Genomic DNA, 26,398 nt, shown 5'->3' with positions numbered 1-26,398 from the left:
CCCAGTTAAATACAACATTGGTATTGTAACTTTCTAAGACTATTCGTGTACGCTGTCTTGATTTTATTTGAATTGCAACTAAATATTGTCATTCCTTTTCAATAAAACTAGACCTAAGAAAAAATATTGGCCTATTATTATTTTAGCTTACGACGTACTTTATCGGTAATATACTTTATCAACACTGATTACATAATTTCTAGTTTACACTAACTTATCGATATATTTATTCATTTTCATACAACACTAGGTATTTTGACACAGGTAAAATCTATGATTACAGAGTTCCTATTACTTCAAGTTTTTATATGTTATTTTTCGGAAATTATGAAATAGTTCTGAGATTGTCTTAATCCTCCTTTAAGAATATGAGATTAGCGTAATTGTATTAAGTTCGAAATTGATGTAAATAAATTTGTAGTGTTGTTGTGTTGTGTTGCCTTTTGGTGATGGGTATGAAGCCGGAATTAAGTGTTTGTATTACATATTTAATAGATAAATGTGTGAGTGTGGCGACATCGGTTTCCATAGTAAAATGATATGATGCCACTTCTACTAGTTTTTTCTGTTCTGTGGGGATAGTAATAAGACTTGCGCTCACGAGTCACGCTTGGCTATGTAATGCTCGTCTATGTATGTTCGGTTCCATTCGACTAAGGGAGCGTGATTAGCCAGGGCAAAGTTTATCAGAGTATTTGTACCATTGACCATATTGATTCATCTTCTTGACCCACAATGCTGATAATTCTTTTAAAATCATTAACAGGTTTATATTTGCACGAAAAAAAATATGATGTATAGATAATATGATGAATCGCAAGATAAAGATTACAATTATTTTTGTTAAGGTGCTTTTGGAAAACGTGTTGGAAGAGTTAGATCCAATGTTGGAGCCTCTCTTGCAGCAACAGACCTTCAAGCAAGGTGGTGCGCTGTGTATTAAGATTGGAGATAGTATCGTTGAGTATAGTAAAGATTTTAAGTGAGTACCTTTATTTTATTTCGTTATAATAGTGTAACAAGGAGTTCTTATTCCCACATAAAGTTTGGCCGTGAAGCTTAAGAATATAATTTAAAAGATTTAAATGACGCGAATGAGAAAACAATGGAGAATAGAGATTAGGTCATGAAGTGAGAACGGTTAACCTTCTTCTTAAATTTAATTAATATAATATTGATACACTTTTACACAAATTATCTTGCCCCAAACTAGGCATTGCCTGTACTATTATAGGTGCAAGACAACGATGAATTTAATACAATATACTTAAACATACATAAATACAAATAAACATCCATGACTCAGAAACAAACATTCATATTCATCATATAAATGATTGCACTAACCGGAATTCGAACCCGGGACCTCTAGCTCAGTAGGCAGGGTCACTAACCACCAGGCTATAGGAGTCGTCTAATTTAATCGAAATGCCGTATAAAAATATTATTTAGAAAGAACCATATAAAAAGCTCAAAGAGAAGGAGATCTTTTATTATACAACGATCCCGCGTGTGAAGGAAAGACGATCTGAATCCGATAAAGGGTGGCCAATTTTGATTTGTCAATGTGTGCATTAGATATTTGTTTAATATTCAAAATACTAAGGAGGTAATGCCAAGCGTGGCTGACTGTTTGTAACAAAATCGGTTACAGTAACTTACTTACTTTCGCTTACCTACCCACCTTTTATATCTTGCTGTATCTCCATTACAGATGTTCTTCTCTCTAGTATATTTTGAAGTCTATGTTAATAGTCTTACAAAACATTACAATAAGCCTGTACTGGTATTTAATAAGTGCAGTTCTTTTTAAGATTTTTTTATTACGGACTTGCGAAAATTAAAGTTAATAATTTTTAGGTTATACATCAGTACAAAGCTAGCCAACCCGCATTACTTACCCGAAGTTGGTGTCCGAGTAACTTTGGTTAACTTTATGCTTGCCAAAGACGGTCTTCAAGCCCAACTGTTAGCCCGAGTGGTAGCTCGAGAGAGACCGGACTTACAACAGGCTAAGTCAGATCTGACCACACAAGGGGCGGAGCACAGAAGGCTCTTGCAGGACATTGAAAAGAAGATATTAAATGTGCTCTCTACTTCGGAACATCTGTTGGAAGATGAAGAAGCTGTACAGGTAAGAAATAGATAAGAAAAAAAAATAAAAAAAGGATATTTTCAAATAATACGTAAATAATTTTGTGACATGCATGTTTGTTAAGTGAAAAAGTGAAAAAATTACTTCTTAAATTTATTAGGAAAATAAGTCTATAATTGTTAACTTTTATAAGCTCACGTGTTGTAGTTTGTAGCTAGAGTTACAGTTCGATAGGTTCATGGACATGCAGGGATCGAAGGCAATGAATGCGGTGACAATTTGCAAGAATTGGTGCTAAAAGCACTGAATTTGGTCGTGAACCCTTCTGTGGTTTCCCAAAGAGTCTTGTTAAATCAACCATTGACATGTTCACAGGAGATTAATAAACTCTGGAGCAGCACTTACCCCATTCCAAAACCCTAATCCAAGACTTCAACAAAAAGGCTCCGCATGAGTCACTAGGGCTAAGTAGAGAAAACTTACACATTTTAACCAGGACACTAACGGGGCACTACAGAGTAAACAAACACCTCTTAATCCTAGGCCTCAGAGATTGCAGAGCGTGTAGATTCTGTAACTGTGCAGATTAAACTTTCCTTTAATGCGTAAACGTAGCATCTCTTTGGAAAGTGCAATTCTTGAACCACTTAAGATACGACAGCTCACTGCAAAAGATCAATAGAGAATCAGATTCATGAATCAATCTTAGCAGTGAGCTGTAGTTAAGTGTCTATCACAATAGATCACATTGGTCGCAGTGAAACAGAGCTATTCTGAACTGTATATTAATGCCACTTTACCAACCATAATACATGTATGTACAATTTTAGATATTGAACTCTGCTAAAGACACTTCAAACGAGATCAAGGAGAAGCAAGAGGTAGCTATGATCACCGAGCAAGCCATCGACACGGCCAGAGACGACTACGTACCAATAGCCGTTCACTCCACAAATCTGTTCTTCCTCATTGGTAACCTTCCCATCATTAAAAGTATTTTATTTAAGCACTATTATTGATTGTAAAACATATTTAAAGTTACACTTCTTTAGGTGCATTAGGGAAATATTATCAGAGTGAATTTGTACGATGCGCGCGCACACCGTCACATAAATTGGACACCTTGATGTTAGCTGGTCAACTAGAACTTTTGTCTCATTCTTCAGCTACCAAGCCTCTTGTAACTTATATGTCTACTAGCCACAACCAATGGGCGAGAATTAAATAAATTTCAATATATAATTTCAATTTATATACAAGTTTTAAAATAAAAAATAATTTCTCTAATTATGTTTATTTCTCTCTGTTATTCAACTTAATTATGCGGTTTAATAATATTTTCATTGGTTGTATTTAATACCTTTTTTATAACAACATTGTTTTTTTTACAAACGCAAGCAAGCAAGAAAACTAATCTTTATTCATTCAGCTCACTGTGCGTCTGTTAAACTTCATTATCAAAAAAGTTTCTTATTGGCAATACTAGCAAGTCTGTGCTAAATCTAAGAAATCCCCTTTTAAAAATTTACTTCGCTACATTAATAAACAAATATCTAATTATTATATTTTACATAATGTTCAATAACTGTTGTCAGCGTCGCTAGCGAACATAGACCCGATGTACCAGTACTCCCTGGGCTGGTTCGAGGGGCTGTTCACCGCATCCATCGACAACACGGAGAAGGTGGACGAGATAGTCGAGCGTCTGGCCATACTGCGCGCGCATTTCACGTACTCTCTCTACGCGAACATATGTAGGAGTTTGTTTGAAAAGGTTTGATTCATGAAGTCAACGTACAATCAACAAGTAGACTCACAATCAAAAATTTTCTGAATGAAAACTCAGCTCTTGGTAATTGATACGCCCTGCCGACTAAAATGCAGTGCCACTCGGGATTTTCGAAAACCCCAAAAATTCTGAGCGGTACAATAATTACTGCGCTCGTCACTTTGAGATATAAGATGTTAAGTCTGATTTGCCCAGTAATTTCACTAACTACGACGCTCTTCAGACCGAAACACAATAATGCTAACACATTACTGCTTCACGGCAGAATAAGGCGCCGTTTTGGTATCCATAATCTAGCCGGCATCTTGTGCAAAGAAGCCTATCACTAGTAAATTCCCTTAGTCGCCTCTTACGACACTCTCAGGCCTGGGACTTCCCTATTATTTTGTATGCCCCGGGGAAGCACATAGCAATTTTTTAGGTAAATTTTGAAATTTTAATTATTAATTTAACACACATTGTGTGAAACGAATTTTTAAGGAGCCAGTTCGTATGCAAGCAGTAGAGTAATTAAAGCAGTAATTGAGAACCAGAATGGAAAAGGCTGCGGAACTTTGAATAAATCTCTTCCCCGTCCTTTAGAAAAAGAAATATATTTATTTACCATGGGGAGTTACAATAACATAACATATTATAACAACACTTGGTAATCGTCATAAGAACAGTTCGTAAAGGGGCTTTGACATGGGAAGACTGATAAGAAACTCCCAGCCCATCTTATTATTATAGATGACCTGCGCAGAACCAGCCAAGAACCATGCATTATTTTTTATTTTTTTATCTTATATCCTCTTTAAAATCTACTATACCTTCTTTGTCAAGGCAGCTTTAATATATTTCTTAATAATTTGTGCTCAGTGAGTCCTAGTATACTGTTTGGTATTTTACTGTAGAATTTAATACCAAGACTTATGAAGGAGCCCTTAATTCTATCCAACTTATTAAACAGCACGTACAGTTTATTCTTTCTTCTTGAATTGAATGTATTCAATTCACAATTTTTCTTGAATTCTGAAATTTTTCTTCTTTCACTTTCTTGAATTTGAATTTCAAAATATATCGATTCTTGAAGGACAAGATGGTGTTCTCTTTGCTGCTGACGGTGACAATAATGATGGCGGAGGGGCGCCTGGAGCGTACCAATGTCATGTTCCTGATGGGTGGAGCGCAGCCGCGTCACGTGCAGCCCAACCCTGTCACCTTCCTGAGTCCGCAGGCCTGGGGCGACTTCAACTCGTATGTGGCCATGCTATTATTATTATTATACATACTAATTTTGTAACTACAATTTTTGAACGATGCGGGACTTGAACCTGCGACCTCTCAGGTTCCGTCCGAGTAGGTCCGGTACGGTTGATAAGTTTAGTTTTGAAAGAGCGACATCTTATGTCTTACATGCTTTGAGCAGGTTATCAACTGTAAAGTAGATCTTTGAAGATAGAGCCATAACCTGAGAGTTGAACAAGATATACCAAGATTTACGAACTATGTGTCACTCGAATGGTTGGCAGTTGGTAAGAGCTCGGACGGAATCCGAGAGGTCGCGGATTCAAGTCCCGTCTCGTTCATAAATTTTGGTTACAAATTTAATTTGTGTAATTAATCCCAGAAGTGAGGATTATCACTTTAAAATAACAAATTGTTTATTATTCTTTTTATTATTGGTGAATGTAGCATGTTGATCTATTGTGCCACCTTCGTGTGCCGACCTTTTAGAAAGGCCTAAGCCCTTTTTTTGACGGTTTCCAAGCCGTATCATTCTGGAAACACCGCACAATTAAGCTCACTCCACAGCTTGGTTGTATCTGGAAGAAAGTTCCTTGAAACCCGCACTTTGGAGGACCGCCACACATGATGGGGATATCCTAATTTGTGGCGTGTTGTGCGAAGGTGGAATTGGCGGCAGAAATCAGGTGAAACAGCTCTTCAGAACACTCCATTTTAACTTATACAAAAAAAATTATGAAATGAAGTGTTGGTGAGAAGAATACAAAAAAAACATGACGAATAAAAAACACAGAAAAAATAATATAAACTTAATACAATTCTGTCTTCAAAGCACTTTTTTTTTAAATATTTAAAAGCCGAGTTAAAATTTAAAAAAAAATAAGCATTCTTGTCGAATGCCGGGAATTCATCTCTTGAACCCTGGTGTTCCAGATGTCCATGAGGGGTGGACTCAACACCTCCTAGCACATGAGTTACTTACCCGTTTACTCCTTATATATAAAAAATTGTCTACTCCAGCAACAACATACTTTGAAATATGCTATAATATACTTATTATATGAATCTGCAATTTTTATTGGATTGGTAGTTCTAAAGCAATTATTTTAATATAAATTAAAATATTTTTTTTATAAGATGGATTTTGACAAACATAAAAAATTATGTTGGTGTTTGCGTAGGGTAATTTTGATTTTGGTTAAATGAATAACTGTTTATTATTTTCATTATGTAGATTAAATGAAATGGAGAAATTCCATGGGATTTTGGATCACTTTGTGGCCAATGTTCCCGAGTGGGAGGCTTTCTGCGATGCGGTAGAGCCTCATAAGACGCCGCTGCCTGAACCTTGGAATAAGAAACTGGATGCTTTTGAGGTATGCAGAATGTTAGCAAATGTTTAAGTAAATCTCTAATAGCTCCAGTTTTTATTCGATTAATAATTTGTGTGCATATTATTCAACTCTCAGTTGGAATAATTGTAAATTGTCGGGTGGAACTTAGGGATTATCGATATTCATCGATGGTGAACAAGTATTGATTGTCGTGAAAATCTTTTGGAGAGGCCTTTGTCCAGCAGTGGATATCTGCCGGCTGATGAAGAAGCAGAAGAAGAACAAATATCGGTTGAGCTGGAAAACATCCAGTGTCATATTGAACTTCAAAGCGATAACTTCGACAATACAACAATAGATCGACGACACACAGCTTCGAAAGGTAACTTCTTCGACAGAACTCTTTCCCGGTAATGCACATATTCTGAGTCAAAAAAAGTAAACGCTAATTGGGTTAGAATAGTAACCACAATGCCTGAACCAATGTGTAGGCGTCTCTCCCATTTCCCTTTCACTTCCACCCCACTTACAAGTTAATTTGCCGTCGTTGCCACATTTTCATGTACGTATTGCGCATAGGGACAGAGTTACCATCTCTGCAAAAAATCTGTGCCAGACTTAGAAAGTAAATATGCCCGATTTTCAATGGCCGGAGAAGAGTTCTGTCGACAGAGTAATCTTACGAAGCTGTGTGTCGTCGAACTATTGTTTTGTCGAACTTATATTCTGTCTAGGCGAATACTATAATATTCCAACTAGTATCTTGTAGAAGTTATCACTTTGTCGTAGTTGCAGAATGTCGAAGTTCAATATGACTTTTGAAATCATCGATCATCGATGTTCGCTTCGATATTATTATCGACACATCGAGGTTCTCATTTAATAAAATATTATAACGTCAATTGTTCTTTAGGGCGCCATCTAGTGTGCATTGGATGTACTAGGTTCAAATATAAAGTTAGTCATTAACTTTGACTATCAAGTTCAATTATTTTCCACTAGATGAGACTGATAGCTATTTCTTTGTATGTCTAAAGGGATATAAATTCACCGGTGAATTATTATTATTAACTACCACTTAAATTTAGATTTCATCTCTTTAAATTTCAAAACTGTTTCGACTATCAATTATTGAATATAATTATTTTAATAGAAGAGATGAAAAATATTCCTTTCTTTTAAATGCCTTAATTATGATCAATTTTGATTTTTTAAAATTCTTATTTACGTTTTTCTTAAGGTACTGTACATGTACATGTTTTTTATTCAACTTACAGAAATTGATGGTCCTCCGTTGTATGCGTTTTGATATGATGGTGCCGGCAGTACAAGGATTTTGTGATGGTAAATGTTATACTAATGTACAGCCACATATTTTGTAAGGGCTATTAGATTCATATTAAAATATATACAAATACACATATAAATACAAATGAATGACTCTGAAAACAACTTTCGATATTTTTGATCTACCAGGAAGAATATTTCCCTGCTGTTCTTTTTTTATTATTATCATAAGGGATGAGGTGAGCAGAACGTTCCGCTGTTGGTAATAGATACGCTCTGCCAATTACAATGCCGTGCCGCTCAGGATTCATGACAAACCCAAAAGTTCTGAGCGGCACTACAATTGCGTTCGTCACCTTGAGACATAGGATGCTAAGCCTCATTTGTCCAGTAATTTCACTAGCTACGGTGCCCTTCAGACTGAAACACAAGAAGACGCCGTTTTGCTACCTACCCATAATGTAGCCGGGGCATCCTGTGCAAAGAAACCTCCAACTGATAAATGCCCTTAGTCGCCTATTACGACACCGTTGGGCCTCGGACTTCCCTATTATTTTTATAATATGTCCAAGTATAAAAATAATATTAATTGTTATATCAAGAGTCTATTTCCTCTGATATGTAATTCCAAATCCAACGCTGAGTGAAATGAGAACAATATTAAAGGTGAAATGGGTCACCAGTTCGTGGAGCCGCCTCTCTTCGACCTGGCGTCGTCGTATGCTGACTCACACTGTTGTATCCCGCTGCTGTTCGTGCTCACTCCGGGCTCGGACCCCATGGGCACACTGCTCAAATTCGCTGACGATCAGGTGAGCTGCCTATCAGCTATCAGCTCGAAGGACCAAAGTCGATTTTAGCTGGCATATTTGGGTATCGAAGGAAATCTGCCTTCCGAATGAGAAGAGAATTCCAATTGTTATATTACATATAACAATTGACATATTTGTAGAACCACTCAACAGGTAGTATTTTAACTTTAATTAATGAAATAAAACAAATTTATTGCTTGCTGACGCACGTGTAATTGAACAAGAAGGACATAACACTAAACCCTTACAAAAATACATTAAACATGTAAATATAAACTTTGCTGGTTGAAAGCGTCGACAATATTTCAAGTGTAATGTGATGTAGCTACGAAATAAAATATTTTTGAATTGATTTGAGTTGTCATACTGAAACATGCAGGGCAAGCCTATCGACATCCCATTCTGCACGGACGCAACCCAAGAAAGGGTAGATATGCGTAGGATTTTCTGCAAACTAAGCTCCGTTGCCGAACGAACCGCCATTTTATTATTTTAATGTTTATTTCTTTATTTGCTTAGTTAAGTTTTAGTAATCAGCTTGTTGTCACAAGCCGTGTGTACATTTTTATTTTCTGTTAATTTTATTATTTCGCCTACGAGACGCCTTGTGTGGGGGCTCGCATAACATGTTACTGTGTACATGTAATGTGCGAAATAAATGATTTTGTGTTTTTGTATTTTGAATTAAGAAAAACGATGTTTTAGATTATTTATTTACTACGGTACGTTATATTTTCAATTCCATACTTAAATCTTGCAATTAATCTCCATTTGTCCAGGGGTTTGGATCGTCTCGCCTGTTCTCGTTGTCTCTGGGACAAGGTCAGGGTCCAATTGCAGTGAAACTTATCGACGAGGGTGTACGCAGTGGGACTTGGGTTGTGCTGCAGAACTGTCACTTGGCTAAGAGTTGGATGCCCATGTTGGAAAAGGTTGAATCTTGTTTATCAATATAATGTCGATATTGGCACTACGTCCAGTATATTTTTTATAAGTAAAAGAGATTGAGGGTCGGTCCATGCGTCATGCTTGTCAACAGGCGACGCTTGGAGTGAACGGTCACGGCATCGTGTCTTCATTAAATTATTGTACCGACATCATAGTCGCATAATGTTTTTTTTATGTAAAATAAAGTCAACTTTGATATGCACTAGTGTAAATACTTGAATGAAATAATACCCCCTTTTTACACTTACTTTAGAACTGGAAACGCTAAAGGAAGGTAGATTTTAAATATTTTTTTGCTATCTTAAACATAAGTGCTATATTAATATAAGATGATGTGTGATTGTTTAAATATCTACATCTAAGTTAATCTCTATCGCAATAGACAACCCTGTCAGGAGGGAGCCTTTTTGTATAAATATAAGAATAAATTAAAATACCAATAATTATTTAGATTTGCGAAGGTTTGACACCGGACTCCACACATCCAGACTTCAGATTGTGGCTGACATCTTATCCAGCTGAACACTTCCCGGTGTACGTGTTGCAAAATGGCGTTAAGATGACCAATGAACCACCACAAGGTATATGGAAGCGGAAAAAAGCGACCATTTTAAATGATTGATAATATTATGTATTTGCACGTTGATATGTATGAACCTAAAGACGTCCACTGCTGGACAAAGGCCTCCCCCAAAGATATCCACGACGATTTGTCCTGCGCTGCCCTCATCCAAAGTATTCCGGCGATCTTGACTAGATCGTCGGTCCATCTTGTGGGGGGGCGTACCAACACTGCGTCTTCCGGTACGTGGACGCCGTTCGAGGACTTTACTGCCCCAACGACCACCTGTCTGTCGAACTATGTGCCCTGCCCACTGCCATGCCATATCGGTAACTTTGGTTCTCCTACGGATCTCCTCATTTCTGATTCGATCTCGCAAGGAATCCGCTTTGTATTTTTTACTCTGTCATTAGGTCTTCGCGCAAACATCGCTCGATCATACCAGAGCGATCCCATCAACGACTCGGAATGGTTCGAGGGCAACAAGCAACCGGAGATATTCAAGAAGCTCCTGTTTGCGCTATGTTTCTTCCATGCCGTGGTGCAGGAGCGGCGACAGTTCGGGCCGCTGGGGTGGAACATCCGCTACGAGTTCAACGAGACAGACCTCAGGATTAGCATCACTCAACTCAATATGTTCCTCAATGAGTACGATGTAAGTCGGCTTAAACAATGTAGTAAATAAACCAATACTTTTATAATTTTTATAGCCAGGTACTGCATGTGGTTCTTTGGACACGTCTCCCGGCGCGAGAGTGAGTCCATTGAGCGTCTTGTCGTGCAGGGCAAAGTGGAGGCCACCAGAGAGCGAGGATGGTCGTCCATGCGATGGACCGACCAAATTAAGTCTGCTATGGGTGGTCCATTGAACGAGTGTACGAGACTGTCGGTCAGCAGTGAAAAGTGGTGAATGCTCGTGGGGTAAATCACATCTGCCCCAAAAGACTTCATTTCGTGATGACCACGAACGCTCTGCCAAGAGTGGCACGAAGAAGAAAAAAAAGAACTGGATATGAAAATTATAACGATATTAAAATAGTGTATATTTCTATTACACATAATTTTTAAATCTAAATTTCTTCAACTCCAGACATTTCGCACTCATCCTCACTTTCATCCGATCAATCATTTGTGTTTACTTTAATTTGTTCTGATATTATATCTAAAATCTCATACATTTATAGAAATTTCAATCTTATAACTTTACAATAATAACACTGAACTATAAATTTAATAAACCATAACAATAAACCACATATAACATCAATTCTTTCATTATTAACTAAAACTAAATAGTCAGACCTCACAACAATTAGAAATGTAATTATTATTTATTTTGGCATTCACCATTTACTTTTGATTGTCAATATATTTTCTTCTTCAAAATAGTAACGAACTTCCTTCTTCTGCCTGTACAAGGAAATTCAAATTTCAAGTTTAAAATTCCTGTAAATACACAAATACTACTACAAAATGCAAAAACATCTCGAAAGTAGTTTACCTGTACATGCCTTAGAGTATAATTTTATGCCACTCTCAATCTCAAGTAGGTAATTCGCTAAATTAATACTTACTGAAGAATGTATTGATCCAATGGATTTATACTCACGAAGATATGATCCTACGTGGATCCTAACCCAGAGTTTTACAATAAACAACGATTGTTGTCGCGCTCAGCGCGTCATGCGTCGCGATCTCCCCTTAGGGCGTCGCGACTATGACATCTTGAACATATCGTGAGATATCCGTTCGCGCACTGTATACTATATATCTCAAAGGCATACGGTGCGCGTTGAACGAATCATAAATCGGCGATGGGCCGATTGTATGTTATGAAAGTTCAGTAACGAGAGTCCCTTCGGGTAATAATAAAAATGATGACACGCAATAGAAGCGGTATCAACGTATTAATATCGGTACACGTCGTGATCACAAATCGGATCGACGCCCGGTGCTTGAGAGGAGCGTGAACGTCTCGCACGCGTGAAATGCGCGACGCGTTCCGGCTTGCGGGCCCTCACGTTAAAAATCTTAACAGAGGGAAACCGTCGAAGCCCAGTCGGCGTTTTGGTGCGCGCAAAAAATTTTCACGATCGCTTTCAACGTGACGAGGATCGCCGCAGCGTATGATACTATAGAGAGAGTGAAGAGAGGAATTATGAGAAACGAAATCACAAAAAACCTTTCAAATCACCAAATCAAATATCATCCGCATAGGGAAACTCGAAAACGCTCGATCGACACAGCGCGGTGAGTCTGTCTCATTTTTTATATTGTAAAAAAAGAACATATAAAACAACGCGCGACACAAACACAGACACAGACACACAGCTCTGCCCCGAGAGTACCAACAACCGTATTGTTATTATATCATCGTCGTTATCATCGCGCGCATTCACAAACTTACTCAAATATAAATATATATTAAATAAAATATGAATGACGATGACGACGACGAGAATAATAAAACAGCAGCAGTTGTTGTTGATCACCATCTTCCTCACTGTCTTCAACATACAGGTCGTTGTCGATGATTGTTGCTGAAACCCTAGCCCCTTTTAATCCAATTGTTCACCGATACTTCTCTCTCCTCCACTATTTCTTTTTGGAGCTTCCAACATGCATTTATATGCATGCAAACCTATGTACTAATCATTGGTACTAATGTAAAAAGCAACTAGTTACTAGCTTTACTTCGTACTTGGTCGCGTGGACTAAATCGGAACTAAAAGTTAGAACGGGATAGAATCAACTGCTAAGACTGGGAGGGAGTGAGGCAGATGTGGGGTTGGACGTCTTTGGCTTAATTTGCGAAAAGATTTGTCATAAGCCATGGCCAGTGATAGGCTAGTAGGTAATATTACCTAATGCTTTTCTGTGGTGGTATAGCTTTGACGAATATTTTTTCCAAATAAATTGTATGAAACGCAGTCGGTTTGAATGATGCGGTGTTTAAATTGCTTACAAAAGGATTTTACTAGGTATTTATTGTAAGGTAAAACTTACTGGATGGGTGTTCAATAGAAGTTATTAAAGAATTATCATCATCATCATCAGCCGGAAGACGTCAACTGCTGGACAAAGGCCTCCCTAAATATCTTCACGACGATCGGTTCTGCGTTGCCCTCATCCAACGTATTCCGGCGATCTTGACTAGATCGTCGGTCCCTCTTGTGGGGGACTCCTGCCAACTATGTACCCTGCCTACTGCCACTTCAGTTTCGCAATCATTTGGGCTCATATCTGATTCAATCTCGCAGGGAAACTCCGAGCATAGCCCTCTCCTCTGAGCGACAATGAGCTACCATGTGAGTTAAAGAATAACAGAACTAAATTAACTTCAATACTAGTGTTTTATATTAATTAAGGTAGTTATTAAGGTAGGCATTGCCTATTTGCCTATATGGAATGCACGCCTCTGATCTCAGCAGAGTTGGTCATACGAATAGGTACTTTTATTAAAGTTTGAAACAGTACAGCATCTAATATTGTGTGCTGTGAATGTTGCAGGATGTTCAGTTTGTTGCTCTACGTTATCTGACTGGCGAGTGTAACTACGGCGGCCGTGTCACCGATGACTGGGACCGTCGTTGTTTGAACACAATTCTCTACAAGTTCTACAATCCCAGCGCGATCGAGGAGGACAAGTACCCCTTAGATCCTACCGGTTATTATTATTATTTTTTATCTTGAAATTGAATGTAGTTAACAAACGGAGATTGTTTTAAATGTAGTCTCAATAGGAAGTAATATGAAAATAGTTTACCAGTAGAAGGCTCCTTTGCACAGGATGCCAGCTAGATTATGGGTACCACAACGGCGCCTATTTCTGCCGTGAAGCAGTAATGTGTAAGCATTACTGTCTTTCGGTCTGAAGTGCGCCGTAGCTAGTGAAATTACTGGGCAAATAAAACTTAACATCTTATGTCTCAAGGTGACGAGCGCAGTTGTAGTGCTGCTCAGAATTTTTGGGGTTTATCAAGAATACTGAGCGGCACTGCAATGTAATGAGCAGGGCCAATCAATTACCACCAGCTGACCGTTCTGCTCGTCTCGTCCCTTATTTTCTTCAAAAGAAATAGTGTAGTAAAGAATACAATGCCTTAAATTAGTGATATAATTATTATATTGATATAAATTAAAATGAGCATGTGGTGTAACATATTAAAGAACACAGAACAGAAAAAACTAGTAGAAGGGGCATCATGTCATTTTACTATGGAAACCGATGTCGCCAAACTCTCTCTCTTTATCTATTAAATATGTAATACACACACTTAAATCCGGCTTTATGGTACGCTTAAATTCAAAATCATGAAAAGACCTAACTACAAATTTATTTACATCAATCTCGAACTTAATACATCTCATTATCTTAATGTGATTATGGCAACCTCAGAACTTTTTCTTAAATTGCGAAAAATAACATATGAAAACTTGAAGCAATAGGAACTCTCAAAATACCTAGTGTTGTACGAAAATGAATAAACATATCGATAAGTTAATAAAAATTAGAAATGATGTAATCAGTGTTGATAAAGTTTATTACCGATAAGCGTCGAAAGCTAAATAATTATAGGCCAATATTTTTTCTTAGGCATAGTTTTATTTAAAAGGATGGACAATTCCTGAATTCAAATAAAATCAAGACAGCGTACACGAATAGTCTTGGAAAGTTACAATATCTATATTATATTTATTTGGGAAGCAATACACGCCCAGGGGCCAGTAAGACATGCGATTTTAGAAACCGTACTGCTTCCATACGTAATGCCCGTGCGGAAAGAAAATTTCCTAAACAAGCAGTAACGAATGATTAATAAAAAAAGAAGCTATAAGCACTGATGAAGTATTAATAATCTTGATAGTCTTATGATATAATGATATTTTATATTATGATGTACATATGCTACAATGATGGCAAACATTCCCAGAATATATTATGGTTTTCGATCTATTTTTTAATATTTTAGTACGTATTTCCTCAACTCCATGATGTAATGAGGTTTTTCTTCTACTACACCTCGACTCAACCTTATCGGTGGGACTTTAATATATGCCGAATATTAAAATTTAATTAAAAATGTTTGTCTATATCTTAAATTTAAGGCTTATATCTTAAAATTAATGCTTATTTACTTTAACTGGAATCTTACACATATTTCTTAAATAATTATTGGCTTAACCTAATAAGAGACAACATTTATAGTATTATAACATTTTCCTTACTTACACCCTTATCGCATGATGCATGGAAAAGAGCAATACTTGAATACAATTTATAAAGATAACATTTGTTTCGATAAAATTATATCGATATGTACATGCATGCACTTGTTGAGTGGATAGATATTTTTATTGTTTACATTAATTATTCTAACATAAGTTACATCGATTAAACGTAAAGGTAAAAGAACCATACGTCGTAATATTATGGTTCATTTTTGATTGTATATTTGGCACTACACTTAAAAAATATTAATTGTATTTGAATCGGAAAATTATGATCCCTTCGTTGGACATATTTTTATTGTGGCTACGATTTCTACTGTCAAAACTGGCACAATAAGGCATATTTGTATTTTTTTTTAATAATTATGCTTCACTTGACATGAAATGACTGGTCTCACTTGAGCCTCGAGTAGGTACATTTGTACACAATAGTGGCGACAGGGTAACGCCTACATTTTTTTATAGAATAGGAGGACTAACGAGCGTACGGGTCACCTGGTGTTAAGTGATCACCGCCGCCCACATTCTCTTGCAACACCAGAGGAATCACAAGAGCGTTGCCGGCCTGTAAGGAAGGTGTACGCTCTTTTTTTGAAGGTACCCACGTCGTATCGTCCCGGAAACACCGCACAAGGAAGCTCATTCCACAGCCTAGTAGTACGAGGAAGAAAGCTCCTTGAAAACCGCACTGTGGAGGACCGCTTCCACTAGTTTTTTCTGTTCCTTGTTAAAGAATCTTAACTTAAAGGTTGGATAAGATGTTGAACCGTCAATGACAAGAAGATATATATTTTGAAAAAAACATTTTAATTTGATTTGTTTTATCAATAGATATGTGACGTCATGCCTAGAGTTCAATTTCTATGCATCCACAACCTTTTCGTGTGATAAAAAGATAGCCAATTGAATCAAGCCATTCCTAGACCACTTTCTAATTCAAATGAAGCAAACTGTCTGTAGGTGTATACCACATACCATCGCTGCGCGAGCATTCGGACTTCATAGCGTTCGCGCGTTCGCTGCCAGTCGCGACACCGCCTTCCGTGTTCGGGTTCCACTCCAACGCGGACATCACCAAGCACTTCCGCGAGGCCGAAGATCTCATGAACACGGCTATACTCACACAGGTGCTTTAGGTTTAAGGTGTACTACAAAAGAAGACTCAAATAGAATATGGAGTAACAATAACATAACATATTATATCACCACTTGGTAAATAAACTACATCAGATCGTAAAGGCGCTTCGGCTTGAGGAGACGGACTGATAACAAACAATTTTTTAAGTCATAACATCAAAATTGGCTTCATTGTTAGAGAAGCTTTAATAATTATTCTTTAATTTGAGCTCATATCATAGATGGTAGTAAAGTTAAAATAGCTAAAGTATTTATAAAATAGTAGTACTCTCGCCAGTTAATTAGCTACAAATAATTATTTAAATTGTAGAATTATTAGCAAATGTCAGAGCCATTTTTTTAACTCCATTCAAAATCCCTCTAACAATACAATTTAGCACTATATTTTAAAATCTGTCTTTATTAATAATTCTACCACTCACTTCATAATTTTTTTTAATTAAGTCATCAGCAGTAGTTTTAATAAAGTATTATAGTAGACGACATTGTAAAATGTTTTTATTATTCATATAGTTTGATTTTGTTGATGTACACATAGTCGTAATTATTAATGTAATATTCTTTTATGTTCCATTAATCCACATTTCGCCGGCAAACAAGGATCGCACTGTAAGTATGTCTCGAGTTATTTCATTAATTCATTTCCTTTGTACATTTCTCAAATAACATATTTTTATGCTCCAAGGACCTGCTCAAAGCGTATCTGGTGAGTCTTTTGTTTTTCTAAAAGCTGTTTCAAGTTGGGTGTTGTTTTGTTCAGTTTCATAAAAACTTCTCTACCATTTCGTAAAGGCAAGCTAATTTTATTGTTCTTTTGTTTGTGTTGTAACATAATTTACTTTTGCTACTGCTTCTGTGGAAAATGGGGCTTTTGTGTACTTTACTTTTGCTGGGCTTAAATTGAATAAGTTGATTGAAAAATTTGGTATCAGCAATAGAACTAACGAGATCACACAAATCACGCCATCCCACTTTGAAAGGTGTGGATGCGAAGAAATAATAGGCCAGGCCTAGGAGACGTTCCAACTTTCATTCGTTAAGGGTGCAGTACACTGTGAACGGTATCATTAGGTCGTTTATTTACATGTTTCCACACCTGCAGATAATACCATTTAACATCACAGTCGTCACATCAGGTAGGTTATTTGTTGGGGTACAAATTTTCAGTAAAATTATTTCTATTGGGTTTGTTTTACAATCATGTTTCATACAAATTATTTAAGTTGGCAATCTTTAAGTTGGTATCTGTTAAGTTGGTAATCTGGCACGAGACTAATTTTGGCGAGACAACACGTCCTGAGGATGCCTCGTGTAGAGGCGAAACACGTGTCGAATTGTTTTAAAAACAAATATTGGCGGAATTAACACTAAAGAAAACTTAAATTATTTGTATAATTATGTATTTCCGCAAAGTAACGCCTAATTCAATAAATTTTCTTAAATCATGTATCAATAATAATTGACGCACTTTCATAAAAATTATCTAGGCCCAAACTTGGTATAGTATTTATGGGTACTAGGCAACGACATATTTAATCAAAAAATATATTCTATTTAATTTTTTATTTACAAATTTTAATACCACCTCTGAAATATTCACAAACAAGCTAACTTCTAAATAATTAACTGTTAAATTAAAGACATCTATTTCCTAAGGTTCTATGAATAAATTACGAACACAGTGACTAATTCATATTCGAACAAAAATTGGGCAGAGTAACGTCCTAACTCGTCAACGGTTGAAATGGAAGTGTGTTGACGACATCATCGTTGATGTCTCAGATAATTTATACGGATACTAGATGGAGTTTCTTGCTGCTAGAAATCCGATGAAAAGTGCCCAGGTTTGTTACTTTAGTGTGAGTGACAAGCTACGTCTTCCACACGCGATTTGTATGTGTGTATGTGTTTTTGTCGCTTTGTGTTAGCGTGCGTGCATTGCTTAAAATAGAGGTAGGACGTTTTAACAGCTGCCACAGTCTGTCAAGACGTAAAAAAGGTCTAAGGTTGATGTCATCAAATGAACTCAAGTGATTATTCCAGGACGCGATGGCGGCGGGCGAGGGCGGCAGTACTCCGGAGCAGCAGGCGATGGCCATCGCCGAGGACGTGCTGGAGCGGCTCCCGAACAAGATCCTGACGGGGCCGTCGCACGAGGGCGACATCAAGCCGTCCGACATGACGCCCATGTCCATCGTGGTGCTTCAGGAGGCCGCCCGCTACGAGCGGCTCGTCAGCGTCGTGCGCACCAGCTCGCGGGCCGTCATCGGGGCCGTGCAGGGTCTGTTGACTGATACAGGCTTCACTTAGAAAGGCCCTGAAAATTTCCCAAAATTTAGAGAGACAAGAGGGTATAATATAATTACGATGCGCCATTAGCGGCTCGAATCATTGGTGATTTTTTTGGAACTTGACCCAAGGCGATTACGTAAAGATGTTGGGTGTGTCTACATTTCATAATGTATATAGGTATTTATACCGACGCAGCAGCTAAGTTTCATTACACACTTCTTATGATGCCTGGCATTCTACTAATCTCGGTTAAGTCGAGTAAGTCTTTTGTTGGGCGATATATTGTTGGGCGATGGCTTTTACAACATGTTCCCCGAAAATATACAAAACAATTGTGTTACGAAATTCAATAGAATATTAAAAAGACGCGGTGAAGGTTACGATAACATTAATGACTCTCTCAATGATACCATAGATTGGAAATGGAGCGACTTAATAATAAATTTTACTGTTCAAAATTACATAAAATATAGTCTTCTAGTTTATGTATGTTTGTAGCCTTACTGTTGTAGAAGACTGTTTTGTTCCTGACTAAATAAATACAAAACAAAGTAGATGCCCGCTAAGTTTCTTGCGCCCGTTTACCTACTTATTATTAAAAGACGTATGCGAATTGGTGTTAAGTTACCATATCTCTCTCACTTCGCACGATCCCACTTACAAAAACTATCGAGATTGAAAATTGAAAACACCAATAACATGTAATAATCTAGTAAAAATTCAGTAAAGGTTAGAAATACCACTCAAATTTTGATTATCCAGAGAGAATGAAGGCCGTAAAGTATGTGTAGAATGTCATTAATACGATGTCATGGCACAGGTGTCAGCGTACTGACGGACGTGACGGAGGAGGTACTGACGAGCATGGTGCGGGGACGGATCCCGGCGCTATGGGCGGGCAAGAGTTACCCCTCGCTTAAACCGCTCGCAGCATACTTCGACGACCTCCTTGAGAGACTTGCTTTCCTGCAGGTAACAAGAAACAGATAATAAAACTTTTTATCGAAAGTTACCAGTGGGAGGCTCCTTTGCACAGGATTCCGGTTAGATTATGGGTACCATAAAGGCGCCATTTTCTGCTATGAAACAGTTATGTGTAAGCATTTATGGTGTTTCAGTATGACAAAGATGCCGTAGCTAGTGAAGTTACAGGGCAAATGAGACAACATCTTAGGTCACAAAGTGACGAGCGCAATTATTGTAGTGCCGCTAAGAATTTTTGGGTTTTTCAAGAATCCTGAGTGCCACTGTATTGTAATGGGCAGGGTGTATCAATTACCATCAGTTACCGGCATCCTGTGCAAAGGAGCCTCTCACTGGTAAATGCCCTAGTCGTCTCTTACGACACCCTTGGGCCTGGGACTTCCTTATTCTTGAATGGTTCGGGAAGCACATTTGTTCGAATGATATCAATGTGTTATTGATGTTAACAGCACTGGCACCAGTTCGGGCCGCCCGTGGTGTTCTGGCTGTCGGGCTTCTACTTCCCGCAGGCATTCCTCACGGCCGCGCAACAGAGCTACGCCCGCAAGTACAAGATACCCATCGACCAGCTCGCCTTCCACTACGAGGTGAGCACCTCCACATTTCCAACATAATATTATATACTCAATACATCATTGAGAAACTACACGAAACCTACTTATTGAGTTTCTTTTATCATAATCTTAACGCACACGAAGAGGTCGAACCATAGTCCACAGAATTTAAAATATAATTAACAAATAAGACACTCTATTTAGACAACGACCTTCACCCCTGGAGGAGTGGCAACGAAGCACACAAGCGGCAAATCTGTCTTCTCTTCTCGTGAACAATTAGCGACGAAATGAAAATTTCAGTTTGAACTCTTAGAAATTTTAATTAATAATTAATACAATCTATCGCTTGAAACATTCGCGGGAGCAAGTGGGAAGTCATAAAACAAACTTCTGCGACTATTCCCCTATCATTGGCATTAACCCAGTATTTCATTCTATTCTATTGTTCCTACAGCGACTTCATTAGAAGATACAGTTTGTTCAAAGTCGTGTTTACGTTGACAACCAAACTTTAAAAAACGTTTGTGTGGTAAAGGTTACTATAACATAAATGACTTTCTTAATGATACAACAGATTGGGAATGGAGTGACCGCCTTCAGGCTATTACATAATAAGTTTAATTGTACAATATTACTTTTTAAGCATATATTTTATTCGATGAAAAAAAAAAAGCCCACTGAGTTTGTTGCGCCCATTCTTCTCAGGTCTGAGGCATTCATTTTGGAATGGGTGGTAGTTTTTGACTTTCAATAAGTGATGTCACATCCTATTTTGAATAAAAATATTTGAATTTGAATTTGAATATGTTTTTTAACGGTAATGACCGGTGCTAAGATTGAACCATAGTTTATTATTTTTTTATTATTTCATTATACTTATATCACTATATTTATAACTGAATCGTATTCTTTTTAATTTATTTACAATAAATATTTACAAAGGATCAAACTGTGGAGAGGAGACCTATAAAGGAATTTGGACTGTGAATTACAGGATACATAGAAGAATGCATTATTAGTCCATTAGGCCCTAGCGTTCAAAATAGCCTTTGAATACTAATACATGCTTTACACATTTATAATGTCATTTCATTGTTTTTTATTATACTTGTTTAATTTATTTATTTATTAATAATAGTTTTTATTTTATAAATACCCCACTTAACTAACGTCAAAACTGTTAACTGTTAACGTATAAGTTATTTTTAAGTATTAGATAATATGAATGTTTTTAATCAAAGCCGAAAGGAACATGCCACAAAAACTACTATAATAAGGTGTGACTGCTATATTTATACAATGCCGCATTTTTTCCAGTTGTTTAAAATATTTTATACATTCAGTTCAGGTTTGATTCGGACAGTGACAGTTGACACACGACTAAAGAGAAAAGTGTGCTCACATTGTGGTTTAGCACACTTTTGCCGTTCTGCTATCATCAGACTGCGAAAGATATGTAGTCTACCAACTATTAGGTTTACATTTCGTATAACGCACGTTGTTGTCAGGTACAACGCACATTTCATATTGAAGAGCCACCTTCGGAGGGCGTCTACATCCGGGGACTGTTCATGGAGGGCGCTCGGTGGAATATGGAAGACTACTACGTTGACGAATCGCATCCGAAGATACTCTACGACGAGTTCCCGCCGGTACTGTCCTATAAGACTATAGCCAGCTTTAGCTGGCCTTAATCTTAATTCTTAAGGGCCTTACAAATAAACTTGGTATTAATTTATACCTGAGAATAAACCAATATGTAAAATGTTGACTATATCACTGACAACACTGTCAATACAAAGATGATTCGGAAGTTATCCGAATGTCAGGCAACCTTGTATATAAACGCAGAAAACTTAGGAATAAACCAATGATAAGCAAAATGTTTATTTATAAACATTTCGCATATTCTTAGTTTGTTCTCAGATATAACTGTTATGCTTGCACGTTTTTGCGTCACGGCACAAAATAGCGCCGCTGATGTGGGTGGTACCCAGCATTTTGTGCAAAAAAGCCCCACACCGGTAAAGAGTAAATTAAATAAAATAAAGAATTACTTTCAAACAGACTGTTTAGACTATAGGAATGTTGAGAACGGATTGCAAATGGCCCGTTGGCGTTTTTGTGTCAGTACCTAATCCTCAATAAATTAATGCTAAAAATTAAAATCAAGAATCTAAGACTCTATGAATCGATTGATTCATAGAGTATATATTATGTATAGAACGTCTGAATCGATTGATTCATAGAGTATATATTATGTATAGAACGTCTGAATCGATTGATTCATAGAGTATATATTATGTATAGAACGTCTGAATCGATTGATTCATAGAGTATATATTATGTATAGAACGTCTGAATCGATTGATTCATAGAGTATATATTATGTATAGAACGTCTGAATCGATTGATTCATAGAGTATATATTATGTATAGAACGTCTGAATCGATTGATTCATAGAGTATATATTATGTATAGAACGTCTGAATCGATTGATTCATAGAGTATATATTATGTATAGAACGTCTGAATCGATTGATTCATAGAGTATATATTATGTATAGAACGTCTGAATCGATTGATTCATAGAGTATATATTATGTATAGAACGTCTGAATCGATTGATTCATAGAGTATATATTATGTATAGAACGTCTGAATCGATTGATTCATAGAGTATATATTATGTATAGAACGTCTGAATCGATTGATTCATAGAGTATATATTATGTATAGAACGTCTGAATCGATTGATTCATAGAGTATATATTATGTATAGAACGTCTGAATCGATTGATTCATAGAGTATATATTATGTATAGAACGTCTGAATCGATTGATTCATAGAGTATATATTATGTATAGAACGTCTGAATCGATTGATTCATAGAGTATATATTATGTATAGAACGTCTGAATCGATTGATTCATAGAGTATATATTATGTATAGAACGTCTTGAATTCTGAAGAGCTACTCAATCCGTTTTTTTGCTCACTTGCTACTCTTTCCATCTTTTCCAGATGATTCCCAAACCTGACCGTCTATCTGTTACAATAAATACAATGGTATGTTAAAGGTTTGGCTGATTCCGTTGAAGAGAGATGATATTCCAACGGATGTTTTCTACAACTGCCCCCTGTACAAGACCGGGGATCGTCGCGGCGTCTTGTCCACTACGGGCCACTCCACCAACTACGTGTTGTTCATGAGATTGCCCACTAGCCAACCGCCTGATCACTGGATTATGCGTGGTGTTGCGCTCTTAACACAATTGCCATTTTAAGCAACTCCTACTGATAATTTTGGTCCTTCGAGCCACTTTACAATACTTATTTATTTTTATTTTTTAGTCGTATCTCTTTCTTCTGAGACTATAGCCTAATTTAAAGCCTGCCAAGATTTACGAACAATGTGTTAGAGGATGGTTAGCTTAGCTGTATACCCGACAGGTTAAGTGCGCCAAAGATGTTATCTCTGATGGTGTGATTTGAATACCTCCTAGCCAACAGATTTTAGAATCAATAAAATTTTTTTTTACTAAAAATCATCAGGCTTCAAGGACCAAAATTTTGAACTAGATTTGTAGCGTTAATTGAACGTAAAAATGTAGTAAACCATTATTATTTAGTGCAAATACCGTAGAACCTCTGGAAGTCGATATTGAAGGACGCCAGAAAATTCAAATTATAGTTTTCGACTTATGAAGGAATTCAAATTTAGTGAATTTTGTCAGCAAAAACAGGTGGACACCTGTAAACATGCACGTGTTACCATCATAAATTCCTTTATCATTTCATAAAATTAGTTTCTGTATTCCTACTTTTACATTGATCATCAAGTTGTAATAAAGGTTGTAAAATTAAACATAGCTATTTTCGATATGTCGAGGTAAATTATTTTTTTAAAGTAAGAGGAAAAATATGTAATTAAATTACTTGCAAACACTTACTAATAATTTCAACGAATAAAGGGGTCAGATTTGGAGCAATAGAGGTTATCGGGCTTGGAGGGGAAGGAACACAACAATCTTCGAATTAATGAGGTTTTAGACTTATCGAGGTTCGACTTGAAGAGGTGCATTAAATATGACTAAGTAGTCAAGAAAGTACTTGTAACAAGTAGGAGTAGTAATTGACAACCCTCATAATGAAATAAAATTATCTATGTGTTAACAATCTCAAGACTAAATATTTTAAATTATAATAAACATATTCTTTTAAACCATTAACTAACCGCTTTTCTGTTTTAGAATTTGTTGGAAAATTTAATTTAAAGCGTGAAATTGCATTAGTTATGCTTGAATTGAATAAAGTTTACAAAGTTAAAATTTTAATTTGTACTAGTGCTTTTGAATTTTGTGAACTGCCTTTTTGATCTCATTTTCTAGGCTGATGTTGGACTTTTTTTTAGATAATTGATACGTTTAGATAAAGCCTCTTGCTATTAGGTCAGGTTTATTACTTAAGTGTGTGTGACAGCGGAGACATACACTCACGATTTGTAAGGCACTTTGTTTAAATGTGCGTCCGTTGCTGAAAATAGATGTTAACTTTTCACCGCTATTTCTTTCGACTTGTCCATAACTGTCACAGTTTATCTAGACGTATTAATTATCTAATGGACTTGTGTATTATAATATTTAATTTATTCGTTATTAGAATTAGTTAATTTTATTCTAGTTATGAGTGTTTCCTATATTTTAATTAATCATGTTAAAAAATGTCGGAGCCTTACTTTGGGCATTTGTGATTTACTAATTCTTATTACATGTATCTTAATATTTTGAATTTATTTCTATTGATGTTCTTAGTGCTCGAGTAATATAATATTATATTTAATAAATATTAATATTGGAATGAAACTGTTTTATTTATTTCAGCAGCGGCCTAAGTGCTTTGTTTTTATTCGTTTTTGGTTTTATGCGTCGTAGGTCATTTTAGCAGCTTTCCTCTATACAATGGTTGGATAAACATAAAATTAAAATAATAGCCATGAACTCAAATACCATTTTCAACACTCAAATGTGTAAAGTTTGTGCATATAGATAATGCTTAAAAAATTCTTTCATTTATAATTTGTCCATTTTATTAATAGATTTTTGACAGCTCGATGACTGACAAGCTTAATTTGTTTTTAACCGACTTAAAAAAAAAGGAGGAGGTTCTCATTTCTTTGGTATTTTTTTTAATGTTTGTTACCTCAGAACTATCGACTGGGTGAACCGATTTTGATAATTCTTTTTTTTATTTGAAAGCTGGTGCTTCCAGTGTGGGTCCCATGGAATTTAGTCTAGATCTGACAATGGCTCTGTAATTTAAGAGTTATGGTTTTCACATGGAATCCATACCTAAGTCTTGAATTTGATAAAAATAACAACCGAATTCAAATGCACTAAAAAGTATAAAAATAACTGCTTATTTGTATACAATCTAAGTAATTAATCTATTTCTACTTACGATTGAAACTACATACATAGAGGTGAGATGAGCTTGAGTCGCACGCACGACGCGGACGTGAGGAGGTGAAAGGCGAGAGCGGAGCCGCGGTGTAAGTATATATATATACTTCAACTGGCAAAGTCAACCGATCGTCTGTCCGGCCGCCATTTTGACGTAGGCTGTCACTCGCAACAAACGCCCGTGCTAGTCACACGCATTTACGTTTGCTGAGTGTTCTCTCGCATTTGGTATACCTCGAGTTGAGTAGTTTTATTCCTCGGTGTAACTTTTGGGAGTCCTTGGATTGATGAGAGTGAGAGTACATATGTTGTAACAACTTGTTGCTGCAACTTCATGATTACTTTGAACAAGAAAATCTAAATGGCGGTCCGCTTATACCTATCTCGCAAGTGCGTATTACGGCCGCATCAGTCTTTCAACTGTGACTAAATCACTAAGCACACACGCTTAACACGAAGCATACGGCAGGAGCGGCTTCGACAACGCGAGTCTTCTACACCAAGAAGAGAACGCGGGCCTCGTGATGTGACAGCAGTTGACGATTTTGACGCTGACGCCATTCGTCGTCATGTAGGCTTATGACTATTATCTGAAAAAAGAAATTTCAACTTATTACAAATAACAATAACAAAATTTCCGGGGTCTATCGAGGCTTATATGAGATAGGTACGAGTACA

General features: G+C 36.7%; 1 protein-coding gene across 1 annotated transcript; it reads left to right on the top strand.

Moving 5' to 3' along the window:
* Positions 1 to 18,040: 18,040 nt before the first annotated feature.
* Positions 18,041 to 25,104, top strand: LOC126969205 (dynein axonemal heavy chain 7-like). The gene is made up of 5 exons (XM_050814528.1): positions 18,041 to 18,704; positions 19,536 to 19,687; positions 20,149 to 20,286; positions 21,765 to 21,908; positions 23,339 to 25,104. The coding sequence occupies exons 1-5, from the start codon at positions 18,473 to 18,475 to the stop codon at positions 23,543 to 23,545; spliced, it is 873 nt and encodes a 290-aa protein (XP_050670485.1). The 5' UTR covers positions 18,041 to 18,472; the 3' UTR covers positions 23,546 to 25,104.
* Positions 25,105 to 26,398: the final 1,294 nt, after the last annotated feature.

This window comes from Leptidea sinapis, chromosome 17 (genome assembly GCF_905404315.1).
Source record: "Leptidea sinapis chromosome 17, ilLepSina1.1, whole genome shotgun sequence".
Lineage (NCBI taxonomy): Eukaryota > Metazoa > Arthropoda > Insecta > Lepidoptera > Pieridae > Leptidea > Leptidea sinapis.
Note: the sequence above shows the minus strand (reverse complement) of the source record. Positions and strands in the feature narration are given on the sequence as shown.

Excerpts from the sequence above, each read along its gene's own strand:
- LOC126969205 (XM_050814528.1), top strand. The coding sequence starts at position 18,473 with ATGGCGGCGGGCGAGGGCGGCAGTACTCCGGAGCAGCAGGCGATGGCC. Across the intron at positions 19,688-20,148 it reads AGAGACTTGCTTTCCTGCAG|CACTGGCACCAGTTCGGGCC; the intron begins GTAACAAGAAAC and ends TGATGTTAACAG. Across the intron at positions 21,909-23,338 it reads TCTACGACGAGTTCCCGCCG|GTTTGGCTGATTCCGTTGAA; the intron begins GTACTGTCCTAT and ends GGTATGTTAAAG.